Source organism: Passer domesticus, chromosome 4, assembly GCF_036417665.1.
Source record: "Passer domesticus isolate bPasDom1 chromosome 4, bPasDom1.hap1, whole genome shotgun sequence".
Classification (NCBI taxonomy): Eukaryota; Metazoa; Chordata; class Aves; order Passeriformes; family Passeridae; genus Passer; species Passer domesticus.
Genome location: NC_087477.1, coordinates 69,098,204 through 69,120,804, shown reverse-complemented (window position 1 = coordinate 69,120,804; position 22,601 = coordinate 69,098,204). Strand labels below are relative to the sequence as shown.

Genomic DNA, 22,601 nt, shown 5'->3' with positions numbered 1-22,601 from the left:
CCCGCGTGACCGCGCCCGCCGCCCCGCGCGTGCGCGGCCGGCCCCGCCCCGTCCCGCGGGCGGCGGCGGAGCCGGGCCTTGCTGGGCCGGGCGGCTCCTGCCGGGAATTCCCGGTGCGGGAAGCGATCCCGCTCGTGGCACTGCCCTCGGGTCGCCCAAGTGAGCTGCGGCACTGCGCGACTTGGGAGCCGGTGCCTTGGCAACGCCAAGGTCGCAGCTTGTGGATGTAAAAACCATTACAGAACGAGTTAGGCTGGAAAAGACCTCTGAGGCCATGGACTCCAGCCCGTGGCGTGCACCTTGTCTGCTGGGCCGTGGCACTGAGCGCCACGTCGCCTTTCCTTAAACACCTCCGGGACGATGACTCCATCACCTCCCCGGGCAGCCCATTCCGATGTCTAATCGCCCTTCCTGCTAAAAAATTCTTCCTAATGTCCAACCTAGAGCCTTCCCTGGAGCAGTGTAGGACTGTGTCTCGTCGTATTGCTCCTTGCCTGGGAGAAACGACCAAGCCCCAGCTGTCTACAGCCACCCCTCAGGTGTTTGTAGAGAGTCAGGCTAAACACCGCCAGCCCCCTCAGCTGCTCCTCCCAGGGCTTGTGCTCTGTTGCCCTTCTCTGGACGGGCTCCAGCAGCTCAGTGTCCTTCCTAACTGAGGGGCACAGAGCTGGACACAGGGTTTGCGGTGTGACCTCATCGAGAAAGGTCCTAGGAAAGCTATTTGTTTATGTTGCAGCACGGAATCTGCACCCAGCCTTTTGCAGCATTTGTGCCAAACAAGTAAAGTGAAGTGTGTTTGTTTAACATCTGAGGCGAATGGACCAGAAACACCTGCCTGTCCTACTGATCTGCTTGTGCAACTTTTCAAAGTAAACAGGAACACTGGGCCAAGTTGAGATTGCACATCGATTTGACAAAAGCTGTAACTGCCAACCAACATGTAGTGCTGCAAAACTGTTGACCAGCATTGCAATGTTCAGTAAATGTCACCAAAATACTTTGTCAAACACATAATAGGTACAGCAGGCCCTTCTGACTGAAAGCTGTACAAGGTCTATGTTGCAGATATTAAATGTATTAGAGCTAGCGAGGTCATAGGTGTAAGCAATTCATAGTAAATATGTTGAAATATTTTCAGCAAAGTCACGTGAGTTTTTCAGTCTAGTATTTCTCAACATACTAATGTTGGGAATAAAATGCTGGTAAAAGCAGTAAATAGTGTGAACTAAGCAGAAGAGCTCGTGTTGTGAGCATTACCTAGCTGACACTGTGCACAATAATCTTTTTATCTCTTTACCTAAGGAAATTAGTCTTAAGCAATTGCAGTACTAGGCATTTTCCATGAATCCTTTCCTCCTCAAAGGACTTTTGAATACACTGACCTACTTAGCCATGTTTGCAAATACGTACAAACCTCAGAAGGTTAAATTCTTACAACTTCAGGGTGGGAAAAAAAAAAAGCAGTTACATGGGAGGGAAGAAAGGAGGGCAAAGCCCAGGTGTCACACAGCTGGCTAGCCAGCACACAGCTGTGTTTACTGCTTGGCAAGTGAGCAGAGCTCTGGGCTTGGGCTTGAGCATGTCTTTCACATGGAGTGTGCCCTGGCACACAAGGGTGCAGGTGAGACCCTGTGTTACTGCTGTAGGTAGGCTTATGCACTGAAGACACAAACCCTTAAGAAACAATGTTTGAAGTTCATTGCTTACAGAGGAGCTTGTGAATATGAGGTCCTATTTCCAGGCCCAAAGCATGTGGTCATAGAGAATTGAGGTTATTCAGAAATTCATGCTTGAGTAGTAACAGAGGATTAAGGTTACCATCTGTTACACCTTCCTACTGCTGGAACTTACCACTCCTATCTGATAGAAATAACAGGAGAGAACATGTTGGTTCCTCATCTTCTGGGGTTCAGAATGTAAACATGTGCTGAATTTCATGGGGGTTTTTTGGGTTAATATTCAGTTCGTGAAATACAGTATCTCCAGAGCAGGTATGCTGCCAATTTTCTGACTTTTCTTCATGAGCAATAACATCTTCTAGGAGAGGAGAGAGAGCGAGGAGCAGTGATCTGCATCCACCATGAATTGCCAGACCTCAGGAGGCAAGATGGGCAGCCAGTTTGTGGCAGTGAATTACAAGTGAATTACTTGTGAATTAGTACAAAATAAATTACATTATAAAGAGACTAAAATACTGAATTTTCATGGACTAGTTTAAGGATAGACTTGGTAATTTTTTTACAAGAATTTACATGGAGAGATGATTCTGAGGATGGATTCTTCATGAGTGTAACAAAAAAAGATATTATGAGATTCAGTGACTGGAAGCTAAAAGTAGACAGGTTCAGGCCAGAGCTAAGGTTTTTCTCTCAAGGCTATCAAACCACTGGAACCTTGGAAGTTGTTAATTTAGACCTCAAGTGGAATATTTAGGACAAAACTAGGAACACGAATTTAAAATGGCTGTGCTGAGTCAGAGAGAGGCCCTTCTGGCCTGATGCTGTGTTTCTAGAAGATGCCAGTGAGGAAAGAAATCTTGACAGGAGTTGAAATGGGGATCCCAACAACTCTTGGATCCAGTTCCTCTGGGATGTTTTGACAGCTTATCTGTCTTTTAGGGAAGCCACATCTTCTTCCCCAAGGTGCTGCATCCTAACCTAGTATTTACTTGGAGAGTATCTGTCTGTGTGACTTCTTAACTTATACTGCATATTTTAAGCAAAAGTTCTAGCCTTAATGCAAAAATCAGTGCCAATTTCTGCACATTTATGCATAGAAGATCACATCACATTCTGGTTTCTGTTAGATTCTGAAATTACTGAGCAAAATTTTGTTGCAGCACAGTTAATAATAAAAGAAAATATTCAGTGGCTTACATGGATACTGCACTCTCTAATTCTGAATCCAAAGTATTGGCTTGAAACATTTGATTATTGTTCTGGCACCCTATTAGCATGGACATAGAGAGGTTAGGAAGAGAAATAGGAAGAAAAAGCATTAGAGAAGCAACAGGAGTAAAGTACATCATTTCCTGTGTCTCCACCAAATCAAGCACAACATTGAATATCCATTTCTGTGTAAATCTGGCTTTCCTGAAGACTCTGCTGCAGGTAGCAAATTGGCTATCTTTTATCATGTTTATAGCAGAAATCCATCATCAGGAATTTACTCAATGATTAGCAAGATTTTTCTTTCAGCAAAATCCACCAGCAGCTGAGTATCAGTGCATCAACAGAAGTGTAACACTACATAAATATGTACACAAAAATTTATATATTCACTGAGGCACAAGAAAGAAAAGAAAAGGGGAAAAAAAGGAAAGGAAAGGAAAGGAAAGGAAAGGAAAGGAAAAGAAAAGAAAAGAAAAGAAAAGAAAAGAAAAGAAAAGAAAAGAAAAGAAAAGAAAAGAAAAGAAAAGAAAAGAAAAGAAAAGAAAAGAAAAGAAAAGAAAAGAAAAGAAAAGAAAAGAAAAGAAAAGAAAGAACCAGCATGGTCCTCAAAAATGTGAGTGCAAAAATACTTGGAGGTTGAATACAAAATACTTGGAGGTTGAATTTATTTTTTAAAGGAAAAAAAACCCAGTGTGGTTGTATTTTCAGCAGTGTGTACCAGAGAATATTCTGAAGATTAGATTGATTGGTGCCTTTTGATGTTCTAACAGAGTACTTAAGGGAAAAGAGCCTGGAGGAGAATGACAGCTCTTTGAAGACATGAAGACATGAAGTTGAAGACATTTGTTCAGTGCACAGGATATAAGTCGTAATCCTTATATTTCTCGTTATGATTGATTCATGACTGCAAGGCAGGTTTTTTTTCACAAAGACATGATGCACATATCATCACACCAAAATGCCACTGTCGCTGTCCAGGGGAGAGATGGAAAAAGAACTGACTAATGTTACCCCTGTGTGTGATACAAGATAACTCGAGGACTTGGATATTTTCACTGTCCTTGCTGTAACTGCGTATTTTAGGTTTTGGTTTGTTTTGCTTGCAAGCATTTTTAATGGTCTAGGGAAGTGTAGCACAGCAACGAGTATTAAGCCAACCAAAGGCATCCTAAGTATTCAAGTGCTAAGGGGTTTTTTCCTCGCTTTACGGAGATGTACTGCAATTCTCTTGAGTTATCACCAGGTGGCCTTCAAAGTTTCTCGATTTTCTGAAGTGGGGGAATAGTTTAGAGACGAGGAAGTGATGTATCCCTGTGCTGCAATCGTTCCAGGAAATAGTTAGGTTATAGTTTCCAGCAAGGTTTTTTTCCCGCCTTTGTCTTGTGTACTGAGCTGTAGTTAGTACTGAAAATATTACAGGTTCAGACTGCAGGTTTCCATTTAAATTGTATCATTGAACTACTTTTTTTTTTTTTTCTGTCAAGAATTTGGATTGTCAAGAATTCATGATGATGAGCCCTTTTTTTCCTCTTTTATTTGTCTCTGTTCTGTGTATAAACAGCTTCTCAGGAGTGCAGGGAAAGAAATGGAAAGGTGAAGGTACTACTCAAAACCTGGAAAGTATTGTCATTGGAAGATGCTATGATTATGTTAGAATTGTGAACCCTGCTGTTGGGTAAGTTTTGCTTGTTTCTGGATTAGTTTTTAATGTTCTGTAAAAAATGGGTGCTAATCAGAAGCTTGATGTTATCTTCTAGCCATGAAAGTGATCCTTTTGAAGCCAACATGCTTGTAGCTGTCTGGAAATAACAAAATTACTTTCTTGGATGTAATATTTTAAGTAAAGTAGAGCAACTGAGGCATGACTTAATTCTTCAGTTCTTTATTTCCTTTTTTTTGCCCACCCCACCCCCCCATACTTTCTGAAAGGAGAACAACACACAGAAATGGCAGGGATGGTGTTTTGGAAGTACCAAATCTGACAGCAGTCCTGGGAAGACCAGCTTTACCTTGCATGCCCCTATATCAGGTCATGTAGAAGGGGAACACCTCACTTTGCAGCTATCCTGTGGTACTGAAGGAACCTGTTTAGCTCATCCACCTGAAAAGTCAAGTGCTAATCAACTGCTCCAGTGGGATTATCTGTGAGCTTCTATTGGTTGTGTTAATTATACAGAGCTCAAGGTAAATCACACACTTTGCTAAAATGAGCACTTTTCTGTCTTCCTTGCATTGCAAGGGCTTCACTACAAAGGAAGAAAATAAGAAGGACAATCTCCTGGAGTTCAGCCCTTTATTCTGTCACTAAAAATTGTCCTAAAAGTGTGAAGAGGTATTTGCAGAGGGGCCCTGTCTGGGTTCCTGTGGCATGGAATTGCTGTCTTAAAACAGGATTAAATGATATTGCAAATACCACCTCAATTCCCCAACCTCCCATTTTCAGTTCCTGTTGCAAAAGAGGAAGATACAGGTCTTAAAACAAATTTTTTGCTTTTAACAAAGGCAAAACAATATACTTCTGCACAATAATACTCTTAACCTATTAGAAGTGTTTTCTTTCAAGTTTTTTTATGAAGGAAAAAGGATCATCCTAATGCAAATAACACAGTGCATGAATTTCAGTTCAAGCTTGGCAAATTTATAAACATGTCGCAATGGAAAGTGGAAGTAAACTTTAAGTGTAGATTTCTACATTCCTACAATATATTACATAATATAAAATATGTGAACTTAGTTTACAGTTGTGTAGGTAGTCTGGTCATGCAGTAGGCTCTAGATAGGTAGAACTTCTCCAGGACTTAACAGATGCCACTTCATCTATATCCAAAGCAGGACATGAATAATAATACAGAATATGCTAAAATGAATAACATAAAGGATAGTTACTGTGGAAATTTGAACCGTATTGTTAATAGGTTTGGACTTTTAGAGATATAAATGCAATATTCTGGAAAACATTTCTATATGTCTCACGTTTATGATAGTTTTGTGATTTACTGAGTTCTGGTTACATTTTCACAACATGATTTTAAAATTGAGAAGTCTGAACATATTCATCAAAGTATTCATTCAACATATTCATTGATTCTTGCTCAGGATAGCATAAAGCCAGGCAGGACATTAGGACTATTTTCCTGAATTTAGACCAAAAATGGCATTATTAAAAGAAGAGCTACGCAAATAATTTCTTATAATGTGGGGATTTTTCTCTTTCCCTTAGGTCTACAAGCAAATAATGTTATCCAAACAAAACGGAAATTTCACATTGCACAGGTCTATTGCAAAATTGCAATTGTAATATCTATTGCAAAATAGGTATTACAATTATTAATAGCCCTTTGTTCATTGTCTGTTTCTTAGTTGCCCCCGGCTAGCTTTTACAGAGACATGACCACCTGGATAGGTTTTGCTTCTGAACTTATGCGCAAATTTTCTAAAAATACTTTGCTAAATTAAAGGAAGCTTGCAAAACATGTATTTATACTGCAAGATAGTTAAAACATAAAGATGTTTATAGGAACATAAGAAAAACTTTCCCACATGTTAAAATAGAGCATGCAAAACGGCAATAAAAAGAGGCATTTTACAAAACACTGTGGCCATGAAGAAGTGAGGAATTTGAATTAAGATCATATTTGACATTTCCTAACAGGAGTACACTAAATAACACAAATGTTCCTATAATGCTTTTTGTCCATATTTGTTTATTTGTAGTATATCATGAAAGCTTTGAAAACCATTTTTTAAACTAAATAGTGTGAAATTAATCTGACTTATTAGTGTCTACTAAGATTAGAAGGAATTGTCCTGAAGCAGTCCTTCCCCACCCTGTGGTTTCAAAAAGTGGTTTTGCCAGCTAAGAAGTTTTGAGTATCAGAGCAGAATAATCCTTTTGATTTACAAGCTGTTCAAAACTGGGTGAGAAGTCATGAAAAAAAAAGAGCAATATGTGAGTTAACCCGAAAATTACTGATGGATGCAGCTGTCAAGAAAGATCTTAAAAGTTCGGTTGATCGTAACCCACAAGTACTAATGTAAGTGGTTCAAGTAGAAAGCTCTTTAGCAAAATGAGACCTAAGTATATACAATTGTCAGAAGCCAAAGTATAACAGCTTGAAATCAGAAATAGAGTCCAAATTCTTTTATTAAGTAAATCTGTTTAAACCTTGAAACTACTGATCAAGGATCATGTTGCATCACTGAAAATTTTCAGGTCAAGATCCATATGTGCTTACAGTATATAGGGAATTCTTTACATAGTTGTTGAAAGCATGCCCAGAGATTTCTGTAAGAAAATCTGTGGTCTGTTTCCTGCATAGGTCATCACAAGGGCTCCTTTAAAGTGTCTGTGACATTCAGTGTCACAAAGCAGCTCCCTAAAGAACCTATGCCAGCAGAAACCATGCTGTCTATGGATGATACTAAATGAGCAAAACACTGTAATGGCAAAGTTTGGTTTATTTATCAGGACTGCTGTTGTTCAAGCTAGGGCTTTGCAATGACAGCTATTCATGTCAGGAAGGCTGTATGCACATAGCATAATTATTCTCCTGTGAAGAGTGTTCTTGGTATAGACATTGTCACAGCATTATGTGGGGCAGGTACTGTGGAAAAGTGGTGAAAAGAGAAATTCTCCTGGCAGGCTCAGAGCTGTGACAGGTGAGATCCTGAAAGTCCAAAGAGATAGGACTTCCATCTGTAGACAGCCTGTCTTGTCCCTCCATGGAGTTTATTGTCCCCAAGACAGAGCTGGCAGAAGGGAAATGTTGGAGTGCACAGCCTAGCATCTTATTTCAACGCTTGAAGTGTTGCATGCTAACAACATTCTTGTAGTTCTTGTAGCTACTGCATAGTGACAGTGTGTCCCTGTCACACAGTCCCTGATCACTGTACTGATTCCAGCAAGATAAAACTGCACAGTCCCAGGGCCCAGAAGCTGAAGGCATCTGTCACCATCATTATGTCACAACAGGACATGAGATGAATGACACACACTCTGAAACCTTCAGGGTAAAAAGAAGGAAGTTTATTTCTTGACCTCGATATATATAGAATTCGAAAAGTAACCCTGGATTGGAGGATGAAATTGCCACCTCTCCAACGACACTGGTCAAACCAACAGTCCATCAAATTTCTCCTCCTCCAGAAAGGAATGCAAAAACAATCATTATTTACATAAAAGTGCATGAGAACTCCATTACAAAAATGTAAACATCAGAAGGCTTAGAAGAACTTAGAAGAACAGGGTGACAATCATTACCATAGTTTTTTAGCAACTTGACCTGCATTTGAATCTGAAGTTTTAAGAGTAGTATTGTGTTCCAGCAGCATTGGATATTTAGCTATGGTTCATTTGAAATGGATTTTTGAATCTGGAAAATTTCAGATAAAGCTTTTTCTTCAGTATTTCTACAGTGTTGAATAGCAAACTCACTGTGTACACCATACCTACTAAGATTTTTGTTGAATCATAATGTGTTTCTAATTCCACACTGTAAATGCTAATATTTTCCTTGCTACTACTTCCTTATGTGCTGCAGTTATGACTCAGAAGACAAGATCTCTACGGTCTTCCTGAGCTACAAGTGTTTTACCACCCTGACTTCAGTTTTCTGCCTTAGCCTTATACAGATTTTAATTGGGGTATTTGAAGGAGTCGGGAACAAATATCTTTCTTGCTCAGCTTTGAAAAAACAATTTTGCTATTTGTTTGTTTCAATGATTACAGTGAGAAGAATTGTTCACAGATATGGGAAGCATTTAAAAATGCATTTATTAACAAGGATCCTTGCAGCATTCTACCTGAGGATTATGAATTATTTATCAACCTCACATTTCACACGATTCCACCTAACAAGGTAATAATTTTTTATGTTAATTGCCCTGTGACATACAACAGATGACACAGTTCAAAATTGACGAGTCATTCTGTAACTGATTTGTGAGTCACTCTTTTTTACTGGTCTGTAGTTTATAAATTAGACTCAGACTTGATAGCATGTTTCGATGTGTTTGGCTCCATTTATTTTATGCAGTAACTTCTCAGCAATGTCTCTCTTTTCACACTACAGAGACCCCCGTTTTTCCTGTTGTGCTGGGAGCTTTGCCGTAGGTCCTGAACTTCCACTTCTGCTTTTCCTTAAGTTAGGTGCTCTGGCTGCAAATGCTGTGCCTGCTATCACTTTTTGCTTTTACTCCTCACAGCTAAGTCTCGTGGCAGTGCCATGTTAAACATTGACACGCTGAACAAGCAAAAGCAGAAATGAGAGAGGACGTTGTTCTGTGCCAGAGGACAGTAAGGGTTTGATGTGCTGGCAGTTGCAAAGAACCATGGAAGTACAAAAGACGTGTTGTGCTTTAATACAGTTTTTCCTCTAGCACAATTATTCCTCATTTCTAAATGACACAAGCTAAACCAACAAATACTACTGTCAACATGGCTTAATTCATAAGGAGTTCTACAAACACAGAAATAACATCTAGACATATGGGGTTTTTTCACACCCTAAGCCAACATAGCAATGTGAGAGATTTCTGGTAACATATATCTGGCTTATAAATATCTTCCTTTTTTCTTCTTCCCCTAAATCTGTCTGCTGAAGCAGGCAAAGCTAGGCCTAACTATATTTAAAATAGGACCATATCCCTTCTCATCAAACTACTACTGTTCTTCAAGTCACTTTTGATCAGAATTTATACCTCTGGAAAATTAAAAAACTTTGTTCCTTTAAAGGGGTAGCTAACATTTGTGGTTATTAGCTTGATTTTGAAAGAAATACCAAAACATGTTTTCAACTGTTTTCAATAGCCCATAATCTCACTGTGTCTGTACTCAAGTGTTGGTACATTTCTTCTCTATGTTTTTTTTTCCTAGTCTCTTTTCTGGGAAAATAATCAGCTACTAGTCAATAGCTTTGCTGACAGAGGACGTCGTTACATGTCTGTGGGTGATACTCTGTTTGGCTTCGTTGGAGATTTTCTGAACTGGTGTGGGCAGGCAGACAGCCCTGGTAAGACAATGAGGGCTATGTTAATTATTAATTATCTGTAAAACTACAATGGAGACCAATACTGTGTCCTGGAGAAACCAAATTTGCTCTGACCTCATGAAAAATCAGGGATAGCTTCACTGTCTTGTTCTCTCTTGTATCATGTGACTATTTAACACTGCAGTCAGGGGAGCACACAGTGAAATCTAAGTGGTCCTGCATTGGGGATAAACCTCTTTCTTAGTCTTCTGAACCTGGAGCTCCCTGCATCCCAGGAACAGAGTTAGAACCATTTCAGCCAAATTACTGAATCCTCAGAATGCCACTGTGTGTGTAAACTACAAAGGATGGAAAATTATTGAAAAAAATACAACAGCTTTCAGTGCTATGTTACACATAGGTTGTGGGTTCAGTGAGTGATGCACAAATATATTTAGTTGCTTGCTAAAGTCACTTTTTATAGTCATTATGGTCTCTCTAATAGCACAAATCACATGCCTTCCCACAGACCTGGACTATGAATCCTGCCCTACCATGACGGAGTGTGAAAACAATGCAGTGGATTCTTTCTGGAGGATGGCCTCGATCACTGTAAATATTTTATTAGTGCTGACTGCATACATCTGTGAGTGTGTCCAGGGTGGTTCAGGAACTGCTAGTTCAAAACAGATTTAAACCTGTAACTCTACTGGATTATTTCCCCTGTTACAAATACACTGTTTTAGACTAGCTGCAGTGTTCAAGCATGGAGAACTTAACATTCACCTTAGCTAGATAATGTGTTAAAATTCTGTTAATTAAACCATGGCCTGTTTGGTTCCTGTCCTTTTTACTTCAGTGACCTGATAGGGTGCCAGTCCAGTATTATTTTTGCAGTTCTGATAGTTTTCACGGTAAAATTCTTTCCTTGGTTACTGTTGTTTGCAATGAAATACCAAGTTACATGACCAACCTGTGAGATCTGAAAGCATTGTTATCTATTGCAGTATGCACGGCACAGCTCGGGGGTGGTACAGGTCTTGCTGAATGGTTCTGCAGAGGGAGGAGCTTATCCACAGCCAGGGTAAGAGAACTGACTGATTTCTGTGTAGAGCCTGTGTGGTGTGATTTTCTGTGCTGAGTCTGCACGACTGTAAAAAAGAAAAGTCAACCAGTTGTTTGGGTCTTCTGCTGCACAAAGCATGGGAAGGGTAGCTGAAAGGACCTGTTACATCAAAGTCTGCTGAGTTGTGGGGACAACTGTTAATTGTCCCTAGCTGAAGGATTAATACATAGTGGATGGGAATGATCCTTTCAACTCCTGCATTTTACAAACTGCTGTGGCAAGCATGGTGAATGCTCTGGCAAAATGTGTACATCTTCAAAAAGATGAATGTTAACAAAATTTCTCCTCAGGGACATATCCAAATAGAGGATATTGTTACAAGGAGTGTAGCTTTTGTCAGGCCTACCAGCAAACTTGGTAAGTTCTAAAGGGAAAGTATGTATTTCTCCATGACCAACAGTGTAGTCTGAGGTCTATTATTGTTTCAGAAAGCAAAAAAAAAGTTTGTTGAGGAGGATAATAGCAAAGATGAGCTTCCTCTCCTTCTTAGTTCCTTTTATATTAAGGACACGTGTATTTTTCTTGATTCAGAGGTGTACCACCATGCAGAAGCTCATCTAAGCTTACATTCAAAATTTATTTTAAAAGTACACCCTTTAGAACTTTTACTATGTGTCTGTAGTGACTGCTTGCCTGTGGTAAGAAATGCATCTCCTTCATTACCTCAGCAACTGTCCTGTCAAGGCAGATGAAAAATTATATCTTTTAAAAACCCATAGAAGACATCCTCCTCCTGTGTATTCACTGAGGACTAAAAATGACCATTGAAAAGGCAATTTTATCTTTGGACAAGAGAGAAACAAGAACCATCTTTTCTAAAACACCTCCTAACTACTTAGCTCTGTCCCCCAAAACGTCTCTGTACACAGCTTTCAGCTAATCACAACGACTTAAACAGCCACTTTGGGTTGGTCAAATGGTCAGCTGGGATCAAATCTTCTGCAGATGGTAATACCTGGCAGCAGGCCAATACCCAGAATCTATTATAGATTCCTTATTTTTGAAATTGATTCCTTATTTCTGTTAATTTACAGATTCCTTATTTCAAAAACACCTCACACACACATTCATTCCACCAGTTCCCTGGGTTGCCAGTCCAGTGGTATTTTAACCAGTGAAATCACCACTAGATCTCAGACTGCCAAGGAGAAAGCAAAGCCAGTTACTCCATCTGTTTTCTTTGCTGTGTATCTTCTGGTCCATTTATGACTGAATTTGTTTAAGAGATCATGTTTCAAAAAAGCTGGAAATTGAATAATTAATACCAGAAAGTAATCAGAAAGATCTGCCTGTCTTCCTAACCATCTCTCTGGTCTGTTTACAAGTATTTCAAAGCCCCTTTCAAAGTTTATTAGATTTTAAAGTTTGTACACTTAAATCATCATTAAGTCACCTGATATCATTTCAGTTAAGATTTACTTCTCATTTCATGGCAAAATAACTTTGCTCATTCACACAGTATGAATTTAGTTGGTAGATTTCTTTAATGATAGAAGCCAGTTCAAAAATTGGTTTTACTGAAGTCAGTTGTACATTGTTCCTCCACAGTTTCTGGCATCTCTAGTTAAAGATTTCTCCAAATCTGGGAGCAAGCTTCTTTTTTTTCTGGCAATAGAATATGCATGACTGAGTAAATGAGTTGGAATCTTTATTTTTTGTTATATTTTCACTATGTGTTGGACAGGCTTGGACGCCTTGGACAGAAAGGCAAACCTGCTGTTGCTGCTACTGGTCTTTGGTCAGCTACCACCATACCAGCCTGGACCAGAGAAAGCAACTCTTGGTATCTGTCCTCCTGTTCCACTTCTCCAAAAATTTACAATAATTTTCTGACTTCATGAACCAACAGACTGGCAAGCAGCACATGTCCTGTGCTTGCATTGCAGAGCCTGAAGGCCCCGGGAGGACAGACCCACATTGTCACTGCTGGTCCCACCCAGGAAGTGGCAACTAATGGTCCCTTCTTATCTGTGGAGATCTCAGAACATTTAAAAGGGCTCAGAGACACTGTAGTGCTGATATAGACATTTAAGAACACACATGATAGGCAAATAGCAAGTTAGAGGAGAGACCAAGGCCCAGACTTGGACCAGGCATTCAGTGAGGACACAGCCCTTGCAAGCTTTCTGAGTGAAAAAACCTGTAAAAGATTGCAAATCTTTACACTACATCTTGCTAAAAAGGTTAGAAATCTATGGCTTTGAAATGCCAGCATCTCACAAAAGAAAAAAAAAGTCAATCTAGAGACATTAAAATCAACCTTTGCATTTCATATCTTCTTAGATTAGATATTATAAGGAAGTATCAAAGGCTTTTGGATTTGTTTTCACATTTTAAAAAGTTAATTTTTGTTCACTTTTAGGTGAATTCATTAATACAGAGGAGGAAAAGGACTATTAATTTTCATTTTCTTTATAGTTCATATTTTTTTTCTTGAATCAGTTTCTTTGCAGATTATGAAATACCTAATTTCCAGAAAGACAAAATCTCACAAGTTGTCATTTGGGTTGTGGATGATATTGAAGGACCAGATAGGTAAGTTATGTCTTCAAAATAAAAATTAGTTTCTCCCTATTGTACCTGTCTTTAAAATTTCACCTTGTCTTTCTGTTTGAATATATTTGCATACTACTTAAAACAAAATATTTTAGATGCTTTCATGAACACAGGAGACACAACCTACCATTCTCAGAGAGTAGAATTAGAGAAAATATAAATATTCTAATATTAGATCTGCAGCCAACTCTTGGTTAGATGTGTGTGTGGATTTCAGACCTTGAATGAAGATAGAGCATGAACAGTTTTTCTAAAAGTCAGTCTGAATTTCAGATTTAGCGCTGATGAGTAATATTTATTTCACCTTGCCATATGCATTCTTTTCATTTTCACCTATCTTAACTGTTTGAAAATTTGTAGAAGTGGGCAAATACCAACGGATGGCTCTTTTTCTCTCAATAATTAATCCAGTAATAAAATGTATGCTTTCAAAGTGTCTAATTTTGGTAATTTAAATAAATCAAACAAACAAATAAGTAATAAACAAATATAACAAAACTGATCAGTCCAAACAGTTTGGGCTGTCTGTTGTGTATTTTACCACAATGCTGTGGAGTCTACATAGCATAGTTCAGATTAGCATTTTTCAGCCTGTTTCTCTAAATCAAAGAATCATGCCCTCTGGGAGGGAAAAAACATACAGCTAATCTTTGCAAAAATTTCCCTTTTTACAAAGAAAGCTAAGACAAGCACTGCATTGTAATTTATGTTTCAGTAAATGGATGCATGGGAATAATTGTATATTTTTATTAATTGTTTTCTACAATTACTTTGTTGGTCTCCATATGATTTCTTTAGTCATGGGTGTTTACTGACCAGCAGATAAGTATCACTGGCCTTAAGACTTTATGTTGGTGCAAGTTTAGAAGTCTCAGTAGATTCTGTAAACTTTCTTGTACTAATTGGACTACAAATTAAAAAATCAGTGCTAGAAACAGGAGCTGTGTTGAGGATTGTTTCTGGGGTTTTTCTCTCTGTATTTTTCTATTATTCAATATTCAATAGAGAGAACAAGCTTCTAACAGCAAGTATAATACTCATTTATTAAAACGAACTTATTCTGTAAAGACAGATGGCATCAACTTACCTAAATAGTTGCCAAAGAATATTACAAACAAAACACTTACTATTTTACAAAATTATTTAGGTCTTTTTCTGTCTAGTCAAATATTAAATGTGGGATTATTAGTGAATAGAATCTAAAAATGCTACACTGGCTGAAGCTAATCTTCCAGACTCTGTAAACTGTAAAAGGATAAATTATGAAACAACAGTAATGTAAGCAAATGAAGCATGAAGAGCAATGTACACCATTCTTCTGGAGGTGCTATGGAATACAGAAGAGGCAAAGTAATGGGGATTTACTTTACTAATTCCATCAAGTTCAGTGAAAAGAAATTATATAACAAAAGATTTGCAATAATATTGAAATCCTTCCTCACAGAGATTCCTGTGGAACTAATAGTGTAAAAACATTAGAAACCAGGCTGAAAACTCTTGGTTTTGATGTCACTTGTACTGACAATTACAAGTAAGTGAAAATCTTTTATTATTATGCTGTATTTGCAGAAGCACCTTATCTATTTTGATTCTTGCTGTGCAATACTGAAGTGCCATTAATGTCATGTCTTCAGGAGGGATGATGTCACATTTTTCAGTCTTGGCATTTTTTGGTTGTTTATTGAGCAAAACACTATGTCTTATTGTATGATTGAGTGGAACATTGTACTTACTCAATGTCAGACACAGAAGACGGCCTCATTTACTTGGATTTAAAATCTAAACAGTAGTTAAAAACACTATTGAATGTCTGCAGAATTACCAGTTATATTCACAAGAGGTTTCACAGCTCTAGTCATTCCCACAGATTGTAAGATAAATTTAACGAAGGGAAGATTTACACATGATAGTACTGTGAATTTGTTTAATTTTTTTCATGTTTTTTTTCTCAGTTGTCTGCCTGAAAGGTGCTAAATAAAATAGTATTTTCACAGGTCTGTAATGTTCTTACTCTGCCTGGATAATCCTGATGATTCTAAGTGTGCCCTTGCATCGTAAGTAAAAGAAGCTCAACCTATTCCAGTGTCATTACAACTGAATAAATTAGGCAGAAGTCAACAGATCCCACCTCTACCACCTGTTGTATATTCTCCATATGCAATACTCAGTGGTCTTGAATTTGTTAGTTACTGTCAATTGAATTAGCAGTTTCTATTCACAAATTATGCACAGCTGTCTGTGAGCACCTGCTGTTCAAAATTAGGTGTTAATGGGTTCTCATTGATCACACAGTAACACTGTATATCACTGATGATGTGAAGTTTGTACATATCACTGTTCTGATATAAAATCTATTACAAATTTGAAGTTGCTTTCATTGATATAATTTCTTGAATAATCAAAGTATAGATCAAATGGCACAGATCTAAAGCACATTTATCCAACTACTGGAATTTTCAGTTCTAAATTTTTAGGAAGTTTTCTTTAAATCTTCCATTTTGTGTGGGACTTAATCTCTATATTTTGATATTTACCTTGGGCCAGTGAGTTATCTACAAAGAATGCAGCTTACATCCAAGATATAACTTCTTAATTAGCAAACATTGCTCCCAAACTCCTTGCTTATCCATATTTATCTATATTATATGAGGAGCATTAAATTAATTTATTATGTATTTCAGTGAATTTACAGTAAAGATTACTGTTTTCAATTTTTACTATGTTTCATAATCTATATGCTGTTGCTTATATAGGTACACATGAGATACTTGAACATCTGAATGAAAACTTCCTCACTGTTTGGAATGCTGTAGAATATATCGATACATAAACACTGTTTTGTGGTTATATTCTTCTTATGGATAATCCATGCTTTATTTCTTACTGTCCTTTCTTCCCTATTCAAGCACATGCAAATTTTTGTGTGTTAATACCTGTGTGGTATTGCAATGATAATTTCTGCTATGAAGGCCCTGATTTGCTGTCCCTGGTTGTGGCAGCAGAGAGGTGCAGCCCCAGCTTGCCTGCCTCTGGGAGGGGCTGTAGTGCTTCATGCAGTACAGAAAAGGAGGTGGACATCACCTTCTCTAACATGTGTCCAGTTCTTGGTACACACAGAGAAAGTGAGTATTCTCTCTTCTTGCTGGTCACTGCAAACTTTTACTCACCTTGCAATGCAACATGTATTCTTGCATGCAAATTATATCCTAGCACCAGCATATAATTGTTATGAAAACGGTGGGTTTATAAATACCACTGATAGCTCCAGACCTCTAGGCAGTAGTTCATAGAACAGACTTCCTGTTAGGGCTTTGGTTACAAAATGCCCTTGCACAGTGGAATAAAATAGGGTTTCCTTGTTCTAAAACTGAATGGTCACGCCAGGACAACGTGTCAAATGGAAATACAGTTATCCCCTTCAAAATAATAGCTGTGAACATAGTGACAGTATTAACAAACTGGAAGAAAAAGCACAAGACTTTGAAAAATACAATATTTTATTGAGCACTTGACAGAATATTTTTCTCCTCTCCCAGGTTTTAAATAATTTTCCTCAAAGTTTTGTGATGTGTGTGTGTTACTCAGCTGAGGAAACCTGGATGAGAAGGTTTTTGGAAACCATTAATGTGTTTTTCCTTTCAGCTAAGGGCGAGCCTGCAGTTGTGCAGTATTGCCGCATGGCGTTTGCAGTGTGTAAGCAGGGGAGCAGCCGCCCCTTCCTTCCCATCCATGTACTCAAAGTAACATAATCCCTGGTGTACTTGAAACACCAGCCTCACACTCTCCTGGGGTAACTCCAGAGCAACTCAGCTGTTCTCATCCTCCTTAGGAAAAGTTTCCTTGCTTGTTTCCTTCATGAGCACTCTATTCCATTCTCTATGCATGCCACTGTAATAAGTTGGGGATATATAAGTTAATTTCTTATATATCCCAAATCACAATAGAGCTTCCCAATCTGAATGCAAAACTATCATTTCCTCTCCCTGAAATTTAAATAATTTAAACACTATAAGCCAATGAATACTTACATTCTTCCCAAAATCACTCAATTCTCTGCAGTAAATAACACCACCTCCATAGCTGCCTTTTCAGAAGGAGCCTTAAGTAAATGCATATAAATGATTTGATGATTACCTTCTTAGGTAAGTTTTCTGCATTCTGTGATAGTCCATTAACTGATTGGGGGCTGGTCAGTAGGGGTACTACTGTTGGAGTGGGTATCTGTTAGGAAAAGTTTCCTTTGCAGAGTAGGTGCTGTCAGTGTTCATACTTCCATAGTAGACAGTGGAACAGGCATGCAGGGGTTCATGCATCCCCTTTCACCAGGGCTGTTTGCTATTACAGGGCTGATAGCTGCCCTCTCAGCCTCCCAGTGAATAATGTCCTGAGCCCAAAAGCATCAGAGTTGGGCAAGTAATGACTTTTTATGTCACCACAACTCCTGTTACATGGGCATAGCACAGGAGAGAGCTGGGCCAGGGTAGCAGAAGGATGGCCTAGAAGGTGCTGTAATGTACCTGGGGCTTCTTGTGTGGTGGTTGTGCCCCTTAACTCCTCTCCAGACTTGAACGATGTTCCTGCTCAGTCAAATTTGGACTTCAGCTGAAGGCTAAGGTGACAACTTGATGTTAGAAAAAAACTTGTGAGTAAAAAATACCCACTAGATGGCAGAGATGGCTTACAAATGTGAGCAGGAAGGAAGCCAGATGCAAGCTGTTAGTGGTGGTGGCATGGATTACTTGCATTATTGCAATGTCAGGGAGAAACAGAAGTGGATCTGGGTACTATTGCACCAAGTGCTGTGAAAACACACTCCTCCAGGACCACTGCTGTCTAGAAGAACGCTATAAAATCATAAGCATAAGGCCAGATACAGCAAATGGATGTAGAGAAACAAGAAGGCGCTTGTGTGAATGTAGAAAGAAGAGTTCCCAGGGTTTTGCAAAGATATTCTGTTTATAGAAACATGACAGCCAAAGGGAATCTGTTGGCAGGCTCATATAAAGAAACTTCTAGCTTAGCACTTGGGCCACAAACTTCACCCTTGGCAACAAACCCCTGATATTTAAAAGAATCCTAACTCAGCTCTGTGCTGTGAACATCCTGTTTGTTTTCTCTTCTTCAGATCTGCACCAGCAGCACAAAGAGGACCTATATCTTCAGACAGAGGAGGCAACTGGAACAAGCTCATGTTTGTTTCTTTTGCAGGCTTTTTGTTCAGATTTGCTTTAGTGTACTGAGTTAATCAACTGAATCCATATCCTCTGTTTGACTTAGCTGACTATACATTTCGCTTCAGCTGATTTCTAACTGCAGTTTCATCCTGCTTTTAGGACTGCAAAACCTTCATATTAAAACCTTGCATACTAGATACTGGCTTGTTTTAATATCAAAAATTATCCCACTGCTGCTAGAAAGCCTTATCCTTCATTTTCTTTTTCTAGAAGTTCATTGCTATTTCCTCTTATCTTTATTCTCCAGAATTAAACCAAGAAAAATATTTCCTGTTCACATATTTCAGAAAGAAAAATGAGACTAAGCATACATCATTACTTGTTTGTAAAGCCATCCTAGCATCTGACCTTGGAAACTAAGTGACTGATTATTGTGTTTGGGAAGGTGAAATATAAATTCAAGTGGAGAGATCTTAGATTGCTCACTTAATACGAGATGCAATAGGTAAGGCAGTGGGAAAGTAAACTCACTTTTATAAGTGGTCCAGTATTTGGGCTAAACTTAAAAACTAGGGTACAGCAAGATTCTGGGTGCATACTTGCCTGCAGTAATTTACCGCATAATATCAATTGTTTCATCATCTGCACAGCTGTTCCTCAGCTGGCTGTTTCCTGGCCACTGGATAGCAAATAGTCAGAAATAACAGGTCTAGAAAGTTCCACAGTTTTTCCACCACAATGTGATTTATGGTATATCAAATTCAGATAAGAACCTGCCAAGTCAGACACTGGCCTGCTTGCAGTGAACTCGGATGCAGGGTTCAGAACGCACTGAGGAGACAGCAGGTGCCATCCTGGAGGTTTCTTGGGTTACTTGTGTGAATTCCAGTGCTTCAGCTAGAGGTTTCTCTAAACCACCAGGACATCCAGTTACCAGGATAACACATAAATCTTCAGAAAAAAAGTAGTCATTCTACTGAGAATAATTGTATGTAGCTATTTTTTGCACATTTTGTGTTAGCTTCTTTATTATTTATTTGTGTTTGTATGGAATGGTTGCCAGGAATCTTGGAGAGGATGTTCCTGTTATCTCAGTGAATCTGATTTAAGGGTCCATAATAGATTTACATCCTTTCAATCCCTGATGCAACTGTGTCATGTTGTATGTTTGAAAGATAAAGTATTTAAAATATGTTGTAGTTGCTTATTTGTCTTGTTTCCCTGCCTGTAATAATCTTTAATTTGGTTCAATGCAAATCTCTTTATATTGCACATGTATTTGGGTTTGCCTACATCACAGGTGGGTTTAGGCTCCAGCCTGAAGGATTTTTGTATCTGTTTCAGACACAAAAAAGTACTGAAAGTACAGAAGTACTGAAATCAGAAGTTACAGACCTTTAAAAATCTGGGCTGTGTTATGCCTCAAAATTGTTTCCTATCTGTGCTGTAAACTTTAGTTTTTTGATTAGTTCTTTGAACATCCTGTTCATTTTTTGTTTTGTTTCATGTTTTATTATTTACAGCAGCCACCAGAGTAGTAAGAAAGGTATCTGTAACACCTCGTAGCTAAAGGTATCTGAGTCACATCTCAGATAGCTAAAGCCAAGCAATTGTGATCAATCTTCTGTTTGCCCACAGCAGATCATATCATGACACATTTTGGGCCACAGGCTGCAGAGATAGTGTGTGAGAGGCTGCCAGGTGTCCCAGCTATCATCAGGGCTGCTGTGTGCTACCTGCTGCCCTGTGTGTGAGCTCCAGAGAACAGCTCAATACCATTCACCAGCCATGAGCCTCTTAGGCAACTTCCAGCCACAAGCCAAGCATCCCAGCTGGCCAGCTTTTGCTTTCCAGCCTCTGCATGGAATTGACTCCAGCAGCACAGTCAGTGCTGGCAGTTACACATGGTACCAAACACTCTGTAGAAAGTGCTAAATAATTCTCTCTTGGAAAAAAAAAATAAAATATTAAGTAGGATAACTTCAGTTTAAACAATTGAGATTATTTAATGCATAGCCTTATGTCAAAAACAACACACTCACAACCTCTTCCAGTGTTTTCTTATTTCTAATGTTCATTCCTCTTTTCCCATTACTTCAACTCAGTAGCAATGACAGCAATTTCTTTTTAATACCTGTTCAATAAAGTGTCTCAAACTTGCTTAAAAAACTTGGGAAGATCTGTAAAGATTTATAGCTAACCAGCTAATATAGCTAGTAAAAAAAAAAAACAGCAAGGCAAAGTTCTAGATGCATAGGTTTCCTGAGACTTTTAGAGGTAGCAGATTTCAAGCTGAGTGTGAATTGTTTGTTCTCAGTATAACATAATGGTTTTAATCTGTGCAAAACAGCAGTGTGACTGGCACCTCGGGAGCTGAGGGGCAGGAGTGTCAGCAAAGCAAGAAACAATAAGGTTATTTGTTACTCCCAGAGGGAGGGAGAGACATGAACATGACTTTTTTTTAAATTTCTACATCTATAAGAATATGAATAGCACTATTTACATATATGTGTTACACTGAAGTAGTGACTGTCAGCCAGGTGAGCCTGTGCTATGTCTTGAACACTCTGAAAATGTGAAAATGCTCTGATTAGCAATGTCTAATGCAAGAGCTGTGCCGAATGTGGAGAAATCATACTGTCTAAAAGGCATCTGTCCTTTTCCTTAAACTCATTCAAGCCTGGGTAAGTTCACAAATATAGAGTGAAAATGTTTCAACCATTCATATTTATACTAGCAGTAGTACAAAAACATCTGTCTCCAGATGTGAATTTGAGGGAGAAAATGTTTCAGATTAAACAATATGTATATCATTTAATACTGAGTCCTGTTGGATGCCAAAATCCTGTGTAAACCTATTAATATCCAACTACTTGTGGCAAATGAAAACATCATGTACAGGAGCATTACAAGGTTTTCTGCATTTCTGCAGACAGACCTGTGGAAGCTACTGAGAGTAAGGCAGTATTTCCTGCTGTGCCCTTTTTGTGGACCTCGTAAGAACTCAGTTATCTCACATTCTTCATTCCTGTATAGAAGTTAATATACTCTCTCCTCCTACTAACCTACTTTTTCTTTTTGCTACATGCATTTCAGTCATTGTATCTGACAGAAGCTGAACTCTAATTCAGAGTAGTTCCTTTTTCCAGCATGCACACATATACACCTGTTCACACCTGCTCTGCCTATTTTTAAATGTAAAGTCCTGAGTGCTCTGGAGTAAAAAGTTATGAGAATAAAGCGAGGACAACTTGATCACCTCTCTGCCCTTTTTATACTGCTGGTGTTTATTTTTGTCATATTGGTCTCAATGTGATATTCAGCTGACATGACTATGTTTTCAATCAACAATCATAAGTGTAGTGAAATGTGACCTGAAACCTCAATAATTTGAATAATACTTTTTGTTCCATGAAAGCTAACTCTTCTGATAGTGTTCTTCTCAACTGAATTACCTAGAAATAATTCTGATGTATTTTGCTTCAACAATAGTGTGAAGTGGAAGAAGAGTGCTTTTAGCAGAGCCAAGTAGTTTGGTTTAAAATAGCTCAGTATGGGGAGGCACAGTATCTTAATTTAGCCAAATGTCAGGGTGGTCAAACACTTCACAAGTTCTTTTTGATTTTCAGGTTTTTCCTAATTCCAGTTTCTACCCAGTCTAAATTTACATGCAGTTTTATGTAAGAGGCAAAGAATATAATCTGTCAGATTTTGTTTATAATCTACAGGCATCTGATTTCCTAGCTTCCTGACAATTATGAAGGCAAGCTCAGAGATCCTCATTCCCTCAGGGCAGCAGCGCAGTTGCAGTGCAGGCTGGCAGGGAGACTGCTGCAGGAAATTGGAGCCTGGGAGGGTGGCACGTATGTCCCCTCACCCTGTGCCA

The 22,601-nt window shown here is 38.6% G+C and overlaps 1 protein-coding gene across 7 annotated transcripts; it reads left to right on the top strand.

Annotated features, from left to right (window-relative positions):
* Positions 1-3,520: 3,520 nt before the first annotated feature.
* On the top strand, positions 3,521-21,970 carry LOC135299477 (ADP-ribosyl cyclase/cyclic ADP-ribose hydrolase 2-like). 7 transcript variants are annotated; one of them, XM_064418606.1, is made up of 10 exons: positions 3,521-3,759; positions 4,453-4,566; positions 8,620-8,749; positions 9,766-9,901; positions 10,389-10,471; positions 10,867-10,943; positions 13,428-13,520; positions 14,986-15,072; positions 15,536-15,595; positions 18,667-21,970. In XM_064418606.1, exons 1-10 carry the CDS (start codon positions 3,719-3,721, stop codon positions 18,779-18,781), a joined length of 936 nt encoding a protein of 311 aa, XP_064274676.1. In that variant the 5' UTR covers positions 3,521-3,718; the 3' UTR covers positions 18,782-21,970. The 7 variants fall into 7 exon arrangements, with proteins under 7 accessions (XP_064274676.1, XP_064274677.1, XP_064274678.1 ...); XM_064418607.1 differs by having other exon boundaries at positions 3,521-3,802; XM_064418610.1 differs by lacking the exon at positions 3,521-3,759 and having other exon boundaries at positions 4,148-4,566; positions 19,023-21,970.
* Positions 21,971-22,601: the final 631 nt, after the last annotated feature.